We start from the raw sequence: 16,417 nt of genomic DNA, 5'->3' as shown, positions 1-16,417 counted from the left end.
CATATATGTATGGATAAGAATCCATCCATATATATATGGATAAGAACCTATATATATGTATAGGTTCTATATATACGTGTATATATATGTATATCTATCTATCCATATATATATGAGCATATATATATGGATAGATATATTTATATACATATATGGATAGATAGATGTATTTATTATAGATATAGGTAGATATATTTATTATATCTATTATTTATTTCCCTGCCCATGGAAGTATTGATGGGCTAGAAGACAATGTGACAGCCAAGCACACTGCCTGGGGAACTGCAAGAGAGCTGAAGCCTGTTTAATGTGAGCCTGGGCCTTGAAGGTAACAATGACTTCCCTTCATTTTCAGGCGACTTTTGATTTCATTCATTCTTTCAACTGAAAACATGCTGTCTCCTCAGGAATTTATTCTAATGTAAGACATTAAGTTAACATGATGCAGAATGAACAAAGAAGCCATCTTCAATAATTAAACAGCTTACATATTTAATGACGTGTCTTGTGTGCCTTACATGTCCTGGTTAACAGCTGCAGACTACTTTGAAGGCAACTTAAAAGTACAGTAATGATGTGAGATTGCAAATCATCGAATTAAGATATAGAGAGTTTTATCCTATTAATATGTAAACAGGTTTTTTTTTTTAAGTGTCAAATAATCTAAGTTGTTGACAAAAAAAAAACACCAAAAACAAAAACCCAGAAATAATGTTTTCTTGGTCCATAAGAGTGCAGGACAGCAAGGGGGGCACGGAAGGGGAGGGAGGGAGCTCACCAGCCCACAGGCCCATTGGAGACCAGGACTGGCCATGTCTTCCCCCAAAAGTTCTGCAGGGTGTGGGGCGACAGCTATGTGTTTGCTCTGGAGTTGGAGCAATGTGTGCCCACCCATGTCACAGCAGACACACGATGTGGAATGTGTCAGAACGGTTGGGCTTACGGACAGTTTCAAAATACATACATCGATATAATTTCCATTGATGTAGTCTGAGTTGGTATCTCCTTCTATGGTCTGCAGCCTCACCCGCGAATGATCATCTGCAAAGGAAAAAGAAAAGTGATTGAAAGCAATCTGTTAGGCTGTTCAGAGCCCCAGAATGTAAGCCCACGACATGGAGATCAGTCACATCCATGCTGCTTTAAAGATAAACAAAGAATTAAATACTACACACCTTCCACACTTCTTATACTTCTCTGAAAATTAGGAAGGATTTATAATTATTTGCCTTTTACAGCAATTCTCATTAACTTATTCTTTTATCACTGACAGGCGTGAGGCATTGGCAGAGGTCTGAAACTTCCTCACTGAGTCTTGGGAATCACAACAGTCTTATTTCTCAGATTGAATGTGTAGCGACTTCACTAAATCGCATACAAACCCTGAAATTTTGATGGCTGCCTTTGACGTCCGCCTTGGCAAATGATAGTTGTTTTTTTTTTTAATATTTTATTTACTTATTTGACAGACGGAGATCACAAGCAGGCAGAGAGGCACGTGGAGAGAGAGAAGGAAGCAGTCTCCCTGCCAAGCAGAGAGCCCGATGTGGGGCTTGATCCCAGGACCCTGAGACCATGACCTGAGCCAAAGGCAGAGGCTTTAACCCACTGAGCCACCCAGGCGCCCCAGCAAATGATAGTTTTTAACCATGGCCCAGCCTTCTGGAAGGTGCAGACACACACCTAACTGGGACCTTCCCTCAGTTCCCTAAGCAGATCTCTATATCCTATGTGTGAGTTTCAGAGTCAGGTGTGTGGTTTAGAATCCCTCACCTGGAGTCTGGGGGACGTTACTACACCTATCTGTGCTTGAGTTTTCTTATCTGTAGTCTGGGTGACCACTTTTCTTATCTGTAGCCTAGTGACCACCTCAAGGTATTATTGGGAATATTAAAATAAAATAAAAAAGAAGAGGCGCCTGGATGGCTCAGTTGTTAAGAGTCTGCTTTCTGCTCAGGTCATGATCTCAGGTCCTGGGATCAAGCCTCACACTGGGCTCCCTGCTCAGCAGGAAGCCTGCTTTTCCCTCTCCCTCTGCTGCTCCCCCTGCTTGTATTCCCTCTCTTGCTGTCTCTGTCAAATAAATAAGTAAATAAAATCTTAAAAAAAAAACCCAAACCAAAAAAATATTAGAAGAGAGCCTCGGACACAATAAGTGATGGATAAATACCAGCTGTTGCCACTGTCGCGTGATGCGTCATGGACACGCGGACTGTTCTCGCTTCTCATCTGTACAGCTGAGGTCCACACGAGAGCAAGCCAGGAACAGACCCCATGTGCGGTTGGAAGTTTTCCTTGAGGTGACCTACCCTAAGATTTAGTTTCTCAGAGTACATCTTGCTTAAAACCAGAGCCCCGCCCCACCCCAACCCCCCAGGTGCTTGTTTTTGCTGGGGCCGTGGGGGAGGTGAGTCACTGGGGAGCTGGGGATGTGTGGATTGTTCTGGCTTTTGCATTTGTTGGGAGAGCTGGGGCACACAGACAGTTACTGCAGAGCTGGGCGGTAAGCAATTTCGGCAGCAAAGCCATTTGAGCCTCCCGAATGAAAGATGTTCCAATAGACCTGAATCATGGCCATTCTGCACACATCAGGCTTTTAGTCAGCTCCTCTGAAGGGAGATTAGGTCTGCCTTCCTATACTCCTTGACTTTGCCTGGGCAGTTTTTTTTTTTTTTTTTTTTTTTTAAACGCAGGCATCACATTAGAAGCTCCCAATCTTTAGAAGCAGAGCTCTCCTTGTCAGGAGATCTATTGTACCTCCTTGTCAGAATCCCCCTTCTCTCACACTTTATTTCTCTTAGAACCTGAGGATGAACGCCTCCCATTCCCTATGATTTACCATGCTTGGGCTTCTCAAATTGTTCTGGAATGTTCTGCAAAGGGACTTTAATCTCTGATAAGACTGCACTCTCATCTCCCATAAACAGAGCCTTTGAAATAGAGTTTCCCCATCATCTCCTACTGTTCAGTTGGTTACCTCTCTCCCTCTCTCAATCTTTTTTTTTTTTTTTTTTAACTTGGCTGCTATTTCTCCACATTTAATTGCCTTACCCTCCTCCTGATGGGGAAACCCAGAAGACATATGCTGAGCATATTCCCTAAGCAGACAGAGACTGCTTTTGGTTCTCTTTATATGCCTGGTAGTATCTTCTCCTTATTCTAAGGCTGATTTTACTAGATTGTAACTTCTTGGGGTCAGAGACCACATAGTGTCCATTGGGAACATCCCCGTTTCAGCCAGGCCACTGTGCCCAGCCCCACGGCCTCTCTACACAGCACTGCCTGCAGTGATCCCCCAACACACAGCAGGTGTGTGCAACCCCCTTAACCGCTCACCCCACTAACGAGTGCCCTGTCTCGACTGTCACTGTCTCAACGGAAGAAGGGGCAAGCTGTGGTCAGGCGAGGTTTGCTGGGGCTTTCGGGGGTGCTGGAAGGTCCTGTTGTGGACTTGCTTAGTGGTTTTATCTGTGTTTGCTTGACAACAAATCTGTTAGCCTGCATTTGGGGGCTATATGCCCTGCTCTGTAACTATATTTCATTCTTTAAAAATAAAAGGGTCCCTCTTGAGTGCATTGTGTTATGCGAAATAAACCCAGCCCGGGGCAAATATTGCACAATTCCACTTCCATGAGACACTAAGAGTAGTCATTTCACAGAGACACAAAGAAGAATGTGGTTGCCAGGGGCTGAGGGGAGGTGGGAAATAGTGAGCCAGTGTGGAGTAAATACAGACCTGGGGAAGATGAGAAAGTTCTGGGAGAGGGTGATGGGTTCATGACAATGGGAGTGAACTTGCCACTGAACTGGACACTCACACATGGTTAATGTGGTAAGTTTCATATTATGTTCATTTTACCACAATGTTTTTACAAAGTGAGAATCCACTTTCTCCACTCCTCCCTTGTAGAATACCCCTTCAAGTTTCCCTCTAAGCCTGGGTGTCCTGAGAAACAGCACCTTCAAAGCTGGGAACGGGCATGTCATGGACTCGCTGTCTTAGCACCCTCGGGAGTCCCCCTGTGACTCCCCTTGCCCTGATGAAGGCAAGGCAGTGGTGACAGTGACTCTAAAGCTTGCCACTAGAGGACAACTGTCATACATTATTGATGTGTACTCAGGAGATGGCTTAAGAATTACTGCAGTGAGGTTGAGGAGGCATTGTTTTCTTTCAGTGGTAAAATGTGTGAGTGTTGATAAGTCAGTGTATCTTAAGGCAGGGAGACAGAGAGTTTAACGGGGAGAATGGGCTGAATCTCTCGGAGGCAGGAGTTAGCTGTGGAGAACAAAAGGACATGAATTTTGCCCAGCGAGAAAAGGCTGGTCATTATGTGACTGCCCTCTTGGCTATCCCAGGCCCGCATGTATCCAGGGAGTCCTCTGCCTTCCGGTGCACCCGTGAGAGCACCGTCTTTCCTCAACAGCAATGAAATAAAAAGCCTAGTCTCACCATCACTCATGCTGAGTCAGAGGGAGGAAGGGCAAAAGAAGTAAGAGGATCTGTCCCTCCGGCCAGAAGAGTCTTCCCTAAACTCCTGCTGCTCCTCTGAAAATGCCTCGGTGACGGAAACTGGGATTCTTGGGCATCCTCTTTTAAATCAAGCTCTCCGTTGGTTATGGAAACAATAAATATAGATGGCTGGGCAGCACATAAGTCAGTACATGGAGGCTCACCGCCATTTTTTCTTAAAATCTCATTCACCTTGAATCAAAAGCCAATTAAGAAGACTCTCATACATCAGGCATTCTTTTAGGAAAGCTCAGATCCTTCTCCTGGGGCACACTTGAGGTGAAATACTATCCAGTGACAATGACGAAATGCCCAGAGGACATTTCCGGCATATGGCAAATATGGGAGATGCTCAGGCAAGGGATCCACAGAACTGCCGTTGCCCACTGATTGAGCCCCTATCCTTCCACTTTGTTTTGGAGGCTGATTAGCGTGGGTAGGGCCTTGCTCAGTACTAGGGTCTATCGTTTGGGTTGAAAGGAGGAAGAAGTTTGGAGAACTCAGCTGTTCAGGTATAAAAGTATGAGAAAGCCAGTGGGATTTGTGGCTAACAACAGGTCAGCTGTTCATGAAAGCCAAGGGGTTGAGACTTTATAGATTTGCTATCTCCAGGAGATATAGCCCAGGAAGGTTGAAAAGACCCGAGCTTTAGACTTATCAATTACCAAACCCATTTCTCCTCCAGTATGGGTGTTTTTTCCCCCCATTATTCCCAAACCATATCATGTTGATATAGTGCAGCGTTTGGCTCTGGTGTCCCAGAGACTCTGATTCGAATCCTGGCTCTCTACAATTCCCCCCAATTGTGAACTTAGACCAACTCTGAATCTCTCTGAGCTTCATGTACAAAGAGGTTGATGATGGGCTACCTTCCCAGGATCGTTGGGACCAAGTGAGATGAACATGTCAACTGCATGGAGTATAGGACTAGTATAGGACTATAGTTTCCATTAAAAAGGAATTACCCCTCTTATGGGAATAAAAGTGACATCCTTGTTGCTTAGCAATTCAAACTACAAAAAGCCCAGGGTGCTTGTTTGGCAGTCAGCGGAAGAGGGGAAAACCTGTACACTCTAAGCAGCCAACCTTTTAGAAAGATGAGCTTGAGCTACTTTTGAAGAGGAAACAGGATGAATATGCCCAAATAGCTCCTACCTCTTAATCCCCTGGCATCTATTCAGGAACTTGTCTTTTTATTTAAATATTTTCTTTTTAAATCAAGGCGTAATTGACATACAACATTACATTAGTCTCAGGTGCATAGCATAATATATGATATCTGTATATATTGTAAAATGATCACCGCAATAAGTCACTAGACAAAGTTAGACATTTTTTTACTTATTGTGATGAAAACTTCAGGATTTACTCTCTTGGCAATTTTCAAGTATTACTACAAGATTGTCAATTGCATAGTTACCACGCTGACATTACATCCCCATGCTTTACTTATCTTTCAGCTGGAATTTTGTGTCACTTGACCCCCTTCACCCATTTCACCTCTCCCTCAAGCCACCACCATGTTGTATTAGTTTCAGGTGTACAACATAGTGATTCAATATTTATCTGCATTACAAAACGCTCAGCACAGTAAGTCTAGTCACCATCTGTTATCATGCAAAGTTGATATAATATTACTGGCTATATTCCCAATGCTGTACTTTTTATCTCCATGTCTTATTTATTTTATAACTCGAAGACTGTACCTCCTAATCCCCTTCACCTATTTTGTCCTCCCCCCCACCTCCTCCTCCCTTCTGGTGACCAAATGTTTGTTCTCTATATTTATAGGTCTATTTTTGTTTTGTTTTGCTCTTTTTTTTTTTTGATTCTAGATATAAGTGAAATTATACAGTATCTGTCTCTGAAAGACTTATTTCACTTAGCATAATACGTTTAGTTCCACTCATGTTGTTGCAAATGGCAAGATTTCATTCTTTTATGGCTGAATAGTATTCCATTATATCTATATATCTGAATGTATGTGTATGTATTCATAACCATTATATATATATAGATAGATAGAGGTATATTTACATCTATTTATATATGTGTCTATCTAATATGTCTCTATCTATATTTGTGTGTGTGTGTGTATCTTCTTTATTTATTCATCCATATTCATTCATTAAACCACTTAGGTTGTTTCCATACCTTGGCCATTGTAATGATGTGGCTGTGAACACAGGAGTGCATATATCTTTCCAAATTAGATAACACCTAGTAGTGGGGTTGCTGGTAGTTCTGTTTGTAATTTTTTGAGGAGGTCCCATACTGTTTCCATAGCGGCTGCACCAATTCACATTCCCACCAATAGGACACGAAGTCTTCCTTTTTGCCATATGCTTGCCAATACTTGCTACTTCTTGTCATTTTGATAACAACCATTTTCACAGGTACGCGGTGATAGCTTCCTGTGCTTTTGATTTGCATTTCCCTGATGACTACTGATGTTGAACATTTTTCATGGGCTTGTTGGCCATCTGTATGTCTTCTTTAGAAAAAACGTTTATTCAGATCTGCTGCCTATTTTTAAATTGGATTTTTTCCCCTGGGTTATATGAGTTATTTATATGTTGTGGATATTAATCCCTTATTGGATATATGATTTGCAAATATTTTCTCCCATTCAATATGTTGCCTTTTCATCTTGTTGATGGTTTCCCTTGCTGTGCAGAAGATTTTTATTTTGATATAGTACCATTTATCTATCTTTGCTTTTGTTGCCTTTACTTTTGGAGTCACATCCAAACAACCATCACCAAGACCAATGTCAAGGAGCTTACCACCTGGGTTTCTTCTAGTTTTATGGGTTCTGTCTTGCATTCAAGTCTTTAATTCATTTTGAGCTAATTTTTATATCTAGAGTAATAGAGTAGCCTGGTTTCTTTTTTTTTTTCCATGTGGTTTCCCTGTTTCTCAACACCATTTATTGAAGAAATAAATTTTCCCATTGTATATTCTTGCCTCTTTTATTGTAAATTAATTGACCATATAGGTGTGGGCTTATTTCTGGGATCCCATTCTGTTTCATTGATCTATATTTGTTTTTATGCCAATTTCATACAGTTTTGATTACTATAGCTTTGTAATGTACTTTGAAATCAGGGAGTGTGATGCCTCTAGCTTTGTTTTTCTGTCTTAAGATTGCTTTCGTTATTCAAGGTCTTTTGTGGTCCCATACAAATTTTAGAATATTTTGTTCTTTTTCTGTAAAGAAATGCCATTGGGATTTTGATAGGAATTGCAATGAACTTGTAGATTGCTTTGGGTAGTACAGATATTTTAACAATATTAATTCCTCCAATCCATGAGGACAGAATATCTTTCCATGTATTTGGGTCTTCTTCAGTTTCTTTCATCAGTGTCTTATTGTTTTCAGAGTATAGGTCTTTTACCTTCTTGGTTACATTTATTCCTAGATATTTTAATATTTTTGATGAAATTGTAAATGTGATTATTTTCTTAATTTCTCTTTCTGACAGTTTGTTATTAGTATATAAAAATGCAAAATATTTTTGTATATTGATTTTGTACCCTGAAAGTTAGTGAATTCACTTATTAGTTCTAATTGTGTGCGTGTGTGTGTGTGTGTGTGTGTAGTCTTGATGGTTTTCTATATATAAAAATCATGTTTTTCACAAATAGTGACCATTCTACTTTTTCCTTTCCAATTTGTCCAAATTGGACAAATTGGCCTTTTATTTCTTTTTCTTGCCTAATTTCTATAGCTAAAACTGCTAATACTTTATTGAATAAAAGTGGCAAGAGTGGGTGAGCAGCCTTGTCTTGTTCCTGATTTTAGAGGAAAAGTTTTCTGTTTTTCACCATTGAATGGGCTTCCCCCCATTATGTTAGCTGTGGCTTTGTCATACGTGACCCTTATTAAGTTGTAGTACATTCCCTCTATACCCACTTTGTTGAGAGGTTTTAACATAAATGGATCTTGAATTTTGTAAATCCATGCTGACAGCTACTTTTCTAAATACAATTTATTCTGTCCCTATCTAGTTCAAACCATTCAAGAATATCAACAGGGAACTGATCAACAGTGGTCTCTGTTGGGGAAGGTCATCGAAAAGATGTGACCAGTGGTTGACCCATGAGTTGGACTGGGTACTTGAAGTTCCTCACCCATCTCCCCATTATCCTTGGAATGTGGTTCTGCTTGCTTTTCCTTCTCCCAGAAGCTACTCCAAGGCATAGTCTTGAGATAGTGATATCGTGATGAGAACACTTGCACAATATAGGTGATTGAAGCTAGCTAAGATCTCTTCATAAACTTCTAAGATTTGGCGGGCAGATGCAGGGATCCTCTCATCTTGCTGCTGCCCAAGACAAGCTCTGTATATAAAATCCCTTTACTTATTAAAATTCCCAACTACCATCCTGGAGTGCCCTGCCTCTTTCTTTGTTCTCTCCCTTTCCTCTGTGTCTGGGAGCTGGTTTCAGAGGACACCCAGGAATCTCAAAGAGGGCTGAGAACCAACAGTCTTATAAAACAATGGAATATGATATGATCATCAAAAAGCATTTCTATGCTTTTATTTAATTTTATTTAATTTCTTTACCTGGGAAGATCTCTGTGACATATTGTGAAGTAGAGGAGGTTAGAAAGCAGCATGTCTTTTAAGAGTCTATCTATATGAAATAATTGTATATGTGTGTAGAAATGTATACTGGGATAAGGGTGGGAATTCTGCTGGGTGGGAAAATTTAGAGTCATATTTATTTTCATCCGTATGATTTTGTGTATTAATAGTCTACACAGTTTATACTGTCTTTATAATCAGAAATAAAACAATAAACCTATTTTTACTTTAAAAAATAAAGGCAACAACTTTAAGGCAACGAACAGAAAAAAGATCAAAGAAACAGAAAAAAAATATTAGTAGGGATCAAACATTGTTGGTGAGGTTCCGAGCAATTTCCCCCAACTTTTCATTACTGCATAATTTTTCTATAATGTGTATGAATTGCTTTTATAAAATTGGGGGGGGAAGATACCCATTTAGCCATGGATGACTGGAATATGATAAAAATCCAACAAATGTTTATATTATAATCACAACTCAATGTTAGCCCATCAAAAAGGGTAATGAACTCTGACGTTTTGAGAAAATCTACATAAAACCCTTGTTGCTATGCTTCTCATTCCTTTAAAAAAAAGCCTTTACAATAAGAAATAGGGCAAAATAGTACTTTGGGGTAAGAAACAGGCACATAAAGATATGGTATAAAGCATAAGAAACAATTGCTTACTACTGAAAAGTTCTAATCTGCTGGTATTTTCCCCCACGTATGTATACTTATGTATGCAAGTGTGTATGTATTTATGTATATGTATGTGTGTATGTGGGTATTTGTGTGTGTGCATGTGTGTATTTATGGATGTGTAAGCATGCATTTATGGATGTGTGCTTGCATACACTAGAGGTTGGGTAACGAGATATTTAAAGCAGGTCTCTATGCTTAACTCTAAGTCTCTAAAAAGGTTTAATTATGCCCTTTTTGTCACATAACATTATATTTAAAACACCTCTAAGTAGCTTCAAATATTTTAACATTTCCATTTTAAACATGATGGATATGGTTAATAGCCTTGCAATTCACTTGTATGTGATTAGATATAACTAGGCGGTGGAAGTGGAGTGTGTCATTGATAATATTTCACCTCCAACCCACTCTCATTCTGCTAAATATTGATGACATATTTAAGGTAAATTGGAACCACAATGATCTAAGTAACATTTGCCCTCTGAGAGGAGAATCAAAATTAATTTTAATTATAATTGATTTCTGCAAATAATGGCTTTGCTTCTCTGTGGTTACACACTTGCCAAGGACTATTGCTGCACTGGTCTCGAGGTACAAGATGCAGAAGAGACAAGGGAACGAATGGGAGGTGCTCAGCCATCTACCCCTGTGCGACCTGTATGCCGGCCTGGTGTCCCTGCTTGTGCCCACCCGGATGCTCAGGTCATGCTAGTTCTGAGCACCAAGCAAATGAGGAACCTCTGAGTTCAGTGGTAGGTGGCTTCATGTTCACTTTTGCTCTCTCTGTTGGTTTTATGTGTTACTCAGGTTTGTTGTGTTTATTGCTTATACCTAGACCCTTGAATAGGGAGACTTACTCTTTAATCTTCAGTGTCCTGGCAGGACCCCTGACTCTTACTTTGTCTAATTCTTCCAGATTTTTTTTTTCCTTCCTAAACATGTTGTGTTGATTTGTTTCTCCCTTATTCTCATCCATCTGATTTTTTTTTAAATTAATTTTTTATTTTTTATAAACATATATTTTTATCCCCAGGGTACAGGTCTGTGAATCACCAGGTTTACATTTTTAACACCAAGAGCTCTCCCTGCCAAACTGTACCTAACCAACTAACCCCTTGTTCCTACCATCCTCTCTTCAACTGTCTTTATTCCTACGCCAGATCATGAGGGTAGTAGATTCCTGAGAAGTGACACTGTTGGAGGGGCTCCAATGGGAGAGAAAAGCATAGTGCTATGCAACAAAACCCTGGAAGAGTAGTTTTCAGCACGAATATCAAGACTGGGACACTGGTTCAAAGAATCAGATGGGAGAGATTGGGTCAAAGGTTTCACTCTCCTCTTAGATACCTCATTATTAGATAGGAAAAAGGAGTAGGTGGTCATGGGTAACATGAGGATGAAAACCAAAGCTCAGAAGGGACCCTCTTCTCTTCCCCTTCGTAAAGGTGTCTGTCCTCCCGTCATGTCCTCACCCATTGTCTCCTCCTTCCCACCCCCCGCCTACGCCATTCAAAGCACCATTTGCTAATTTCATGAACAATTCTCATGTTGTTACATCAGTCTTCATTGCACTATGGACACCCTCACTTCTCCATGAGATAATGCTCCTTTGAACACATTAGGCAGTATTGCCTGGTAATTCCCTATTACTGAAGCCCCTCCACGCTGGGTCGTAGGCGCTTGATGCCCTCTATGCTTCCTCCACACATAATCTTATCATGCCAATGGTTTTAACTGCCATTCTGTGCCCCAAGATTCACTCTTTTCTATTTGGGCCCAGATCCCTCCTCTTTGCGTTTCGAAGCAGTCAGTATAACTGCTTACTGGACATTTCATTTGAAGGTTTCACAGGTATCTGGGTGTGTCCCCAGATTCAATTTATAAGCTTTCCCTGGTACTGCCAACACCACATCTATCCCTGAGCTTCCCGCCAGTGTTACCCGTTGGAGTAAACGTCCAGTTCTTCCACCGGTCTATCCATCCGTCCCTGACTGCGCACCACTCCTCCCTCTGACCATCCTCCTGTGAGTCGGAAACAGAAGCATCACTGACTCCTCTGTCTTCCTTGCTCTACATCCAATCCATCTGATCATTTATTTCTCTTGAATCCATCCACTCCTTTTATTTCCAGTCCATTATCCTTGCTTTTCACTTGGGCAACTGAAAGAATCTCTTAGTGTCCCCTTCCAATTCATTTTTCATTTTGCAGTCAGATTAAATTTTCCAAATGCTTATCTGATGAACAACCCCCTCCCGTCTCCTCAAAAACCCTTTGATGAGGTTTCCCTTTGTTTTCTTAATCAACACTGACATCCTTAATCTTCCCTGGAAGGCCCTGGAGTTCTGGCTTTCACTTAGATACTCCCCACCCGCTGCTGGCCTACCTGCCCTTGCCCTTCCCAGCTCTGGCTACCTGGCCTTCTTGTAGTTCTTCAGACTCCAGGGCTTCTCTGATGTGAAGGATGTGTTCACATGAGGCACTCCCTGTCCACAACACCGTCTGCTCTACCCCTTTACTCAGGGATCTTCCATTTCACAGCATTTCATTCCTTTGGAGAGTCATTTAAGTCTCTCCTCCCTTGCCCCTTCCCTGGAAAACGTCAGGGGCTGTGTCCACTTTGGGCCACCACGGTCCCTCCAGTTCTTCACATTTTCACTCCCCTTGTTCGCCCTCCCCCTGCTCCAGTGACACTGGCCTCCTCACTGTCCCGGGCACCGCGCTGGGGCAGGCCTGCCCCCTGAGAGCCTCTGCCTGTACCTGGCTCCCTTCCTCCCCTGGGACAGGCCTTGGCTTGCATCTGATCCTCTCAGGGAGGCCTTTCTTGACCACAGTTTAAAAACTGCCACCTCTGCCCCATGCGTCTCCTTTCCCTGCTCCATCTTCCCTGTTACACGCCTCACTTTCTAATAAGACATATTACACAGTTTACTTGGTGACTTTTTCTGTTGCCCCCAAAGAATGTCAAGTGCTATCTAGGCAAAGAATTTTGTTCTGTTCCCTGCTCTGTCTCTGACACCTAGCATAGTGCCTGGCATGTAACAGGCACTCAATATTATCTGTTGAAAGAATTCCTCTAGCTTGACACAGAGCCTGGCACATGGCAGACCAATATGTCTTCCTTGAATGGACCATAGAAAGCGGGGGAGGGAGCTTGGAAAGGACCTGCCGATTTCTAGCTCCTTATCTTCAACTGCCAGCCTCCAGAAAAGAGGACCCTAGGCTTCAAGGGGTTCCGTTAGCCAGGAGTTTTGGTGTGTATCTTAAGCTCAAAGATAATTATAATTAGGAAACATCGAGAAAAGCAGGAGTTCTGTTTTTGTGGTGTGGTGAAGAGGGTTTTTTTGTTTTTTTTTTCTGCAAAGGACTAGCTCAGCAAATTTATAATGTAAATAAGGGAAAAGTTTAACTTACTTAAGAGCAAAAGCCAATAAACAGTTGTTAAGCCCCATTAAAACCATTTTATATGCAAACGATATTGCAAAACAATGAATGTGATCATTACCAACACTTCCTATGTTCTCTGAAAGAGCACTAAGGAGGATTTCTAAGATACGTTGACTGAACCCCCCAATTCCTTCTTCTCACTGGTGGTCATTCCTGAGGCCTAAGTGCTAGGAAGTAGGCTTCGCAGGCACAATAACCAACTCTTCGACAATCACATCACTTTTTTAGGGTGGAGGGAGATGGTTATACACCTCCCCATGCCTATAAACTGACGTGGGTGCATACACAAGCGGGGTTTGGATAAGCATTTTTATTCTTTTTATCTCAAATCCGCCCGCCACTCTAACAATACTGAAGATTTATTTTCACTGTTGGAAGTAAAGACACATAGAGAGTCTCCAATGAAGCAGCGCCCGAATGAAATGATTCATCAGAACAACCTGGGGCACTCACGCCGACTTGGCGCCACTCCTTAGGACTGCGAGCCTGACTGAGGCTGGGCGAGAGCAGGCCCAGGGCGGTTCTGGGATTCAAGGCAACAGCTGTGGTGTTTTTGCAACCCATGGATAGTATCAAACTTACCCTACCAGCTGTAGATGCCGGTGGTGTCTAAGGATTTGGATACCCTACTTAAAAAGCATTAATAATTGTCTGGAGGAGGCCTAAGTGATATGCCAGCATAGAGCCTTGTACAGAATTACATAAACAATCACAGTTCTAGAGGGATTTCCGAAAACAACAGGAAACTAGATGAAAAGATTGTAATTTGCCACAATGCGGAGGAAACTTGAAGGCATCATGCTAAATGAAATAAGCCAGACACAGGAAGAAAAAACCTGCATGATTTCACTTATATAGGGAGCCTAAAACAGTGGGACCTAGAGAAGCAGAGTCTAAGGGTGATTCCAGGAGTGGGTGGGGGACCTGGGGAGATGTTGACCAAAGGATACAAAGTTGCCATTCTGTGGGATAAATCAGTCTAGAGAGCTCATGTACAGTGTGATGACTATAGCTAATGATCCTATATTAAATACTAGAACTATTCCAGGAGTGTAGATTTCAGTGATTATTTCCTATGTATCTAGTACGTGAAATCATCCTGTGAGCACAGCAGAATGAACAGACTTGTCCACCCGCTACATGATCTCCCTGAAAGTAAGATTACTTTGTGTGTCAGCTAGACTTCAATACAAAGTAGAACAGAATAATTCTGATACATTAAAAAATACAAGGAAAAAAGCAAAAGATAACACGTGGGCACAGAGACTGGGTTCCAAACGCCACAGCAACTGAGAAGGAAGAATGGGAGCCTGGATGCTGGTGCAGCCGGGGCACAGAAGTGTCTTTTCAATGTGGTCTTCAGAAAAGCATAAGAACAAACAATGCAACCAGACGAAGAAACACTGAACGACAGGGAGGGAACAGGATGGAAGGCAGGTGAGAGGTAGGAAATCAGCCTGGGTACAGCCAGGCAAACCACCCAGAAATGGAGCCCAGAGACCCTGTCTGTCAGGGCCTGTCTTGTGTAGAGTCATGCTAACAATTAGGGAGCAAGATGGTGCCTGCTACTGCCTCCCCGCTCATCATTTGGAACTTGAGGCTTCCAGATGTTGATATCTTTAAAAATTTTTAAATAACCTCGGAATCCGCAAGCTGAAGAGTAAAGAGCAACTCAGGAGAAATGAGAAGATGTGATTTTTTTCCAGCTAACAACAATCAATGTTCTTATGTGGCATTTAGTTCTGTTTCCATACTAGGTGAAACTCAGGAAACTTGACACTGAGAAAGTTCGTGACTTAGCCAAGGTTACTTGGTTAGTGTACGGTGGGGCCAAGACCCCAACTGCGTCTTCTAGCTCCAAATCCTGTGTTCTTCTCTTTTGCCTAAAAGGCCTTTCCTCATCAGTCCACCCCTCACCCGTGTACCCTTCTCCTATCAGTTCATGCATGTCTTGGTCTGCTCCGGCCCCTAGATTGTGAGATCATGGAACATTCGGGGCCTACAGAGGGGGGTTTAAAACCGTCTTTCCTAAGTGAAGGTTCCTGAGGGCTGGAGATGATGGTGATGATGGTAGAAGTGAGCCGTGGGTGGCAGAAATGAACAGTTGTCCCAGCGGGATCTGTTTGTCTCTAAACCAGGAGTCAAGCCCGGCACTCTATGTTTTGAACTGAGACTGGCCAGCCGGTGAAGCCTAAAGGATTTATTATCTGGTCTTTTTCAGAAAGATCTGCCAAGCCCTGCCCTAGATGGTAATGGCTGGGTGGGCAGTGTCCGACTATGTTTAATCATCCTTCGGTAAAAGTGCCTAGCATGGTGTCTGGCAAATAGTACGTGGTCAGGAAGTACTTGCTGAATGAAGGGATCAATTATTTGGTCTATTTGAGCACACACTCTCAGTTCAGCCACGAGGAGAAATCAGGTAGAAGAATGACATTCAATGTTTCTATGGAAAACAGAGGCACACCCAATATCTAGTAGGTCAAGGTAGAAACAAGGTGGGTGGGGCTTCTTGAGGCCTTCAGTGTAGGCAGTTCTCATGTTCCAGGAGGGGCCATACCTCTACATGGGTGTATTAAAATAAACTTTCCCAAATAATTAAACTAGAAAAAAATATGTTTTACATCACAAAAGGACGACACCTCCTCGTGTGAACTCAGGCTGGTCATTTTGTCTCTCCATGCCTCAACCTGAAGATGAGAATAGCACTTAATAGAATTAAAATATTTGATATTTGCATAGAATTTGCGGCTTCAGTCTCTTCACAAAAAAACCCCACAACAGTATAAATTTGTATTTCGATCATGTTGGGAGGTGGTTTGGACCACGCTGATCTCTTGTTCGGTTTCCCATCTCACCCTGCGTTCCAACGTGCTGGCCAGTGCCCTGCAGCCAGCGTTCCCCTAGGCCAGACCAGGCAGGATGTAGGCAGTCTTGTCGCCTACTGCCCTTCTCACACCCAGATCATTTTTAAATGTCCTCTGACATCTTGTTCATCCATTTTGAGCTAGGGGAGATTTAATGATAATTGGTTAACAACTAATCCCTACAGGAGACCCTGCCCCCACGCATCCTTCTCAGACAATAGACGACAAAAGTCGTGAACAAAGAGCTTCTGCAGGAGACCCTGAGCAGTGGCAGCTCGAGAATTTCTCTACAGGGGTCTGCACGGGTCAGAGGAAGGGGGG

General features: G+C 42.2%; 1 protein-coding gene across 12 annotated transcripts in view; it reads right to left on the bottom strand.

Annotated features, from left to right (window-relative positions):
- Positions 1-16,417, bottom strand: part of PTPRM (protein tyrosine phosphatase receptor type M) — a 761,675-nt gene that overhangs the window by 80,710 nt on the left and 664,548 nt on the right. For all 12 annotated transcript variants that reach the window (XM_032310611.1, XM_032310612.1, XM_032310613.1 and 9 more), the window contains one exon: positions 965-1,041. In XM_032310611.1, coding sequence (XP_032166502.1) covers positions 965-1,041 — 77 coding nt within the window. The remainder of the gene's footprint in view (positions 1-964; positions 1,042-16,417) is intronic.

This window comes from Mustela erminea, chromosome 13, assembly GCF_009829155.1.
Source record: "Mustela erminea isolate mMusErm1 chromosome 13, mMusErm1.Pri, whole genome shotgun sequence".
NCBI lineage: Eukaryota > Metazoa > Chordata > Mammalia > Carnivora > Mustelidae > Mustela > Mustela erminea.
Note: the sequence above shows the minus strand (reverse complement) of the source record. Positions and strands in the feature narration are given on the sequence as shown.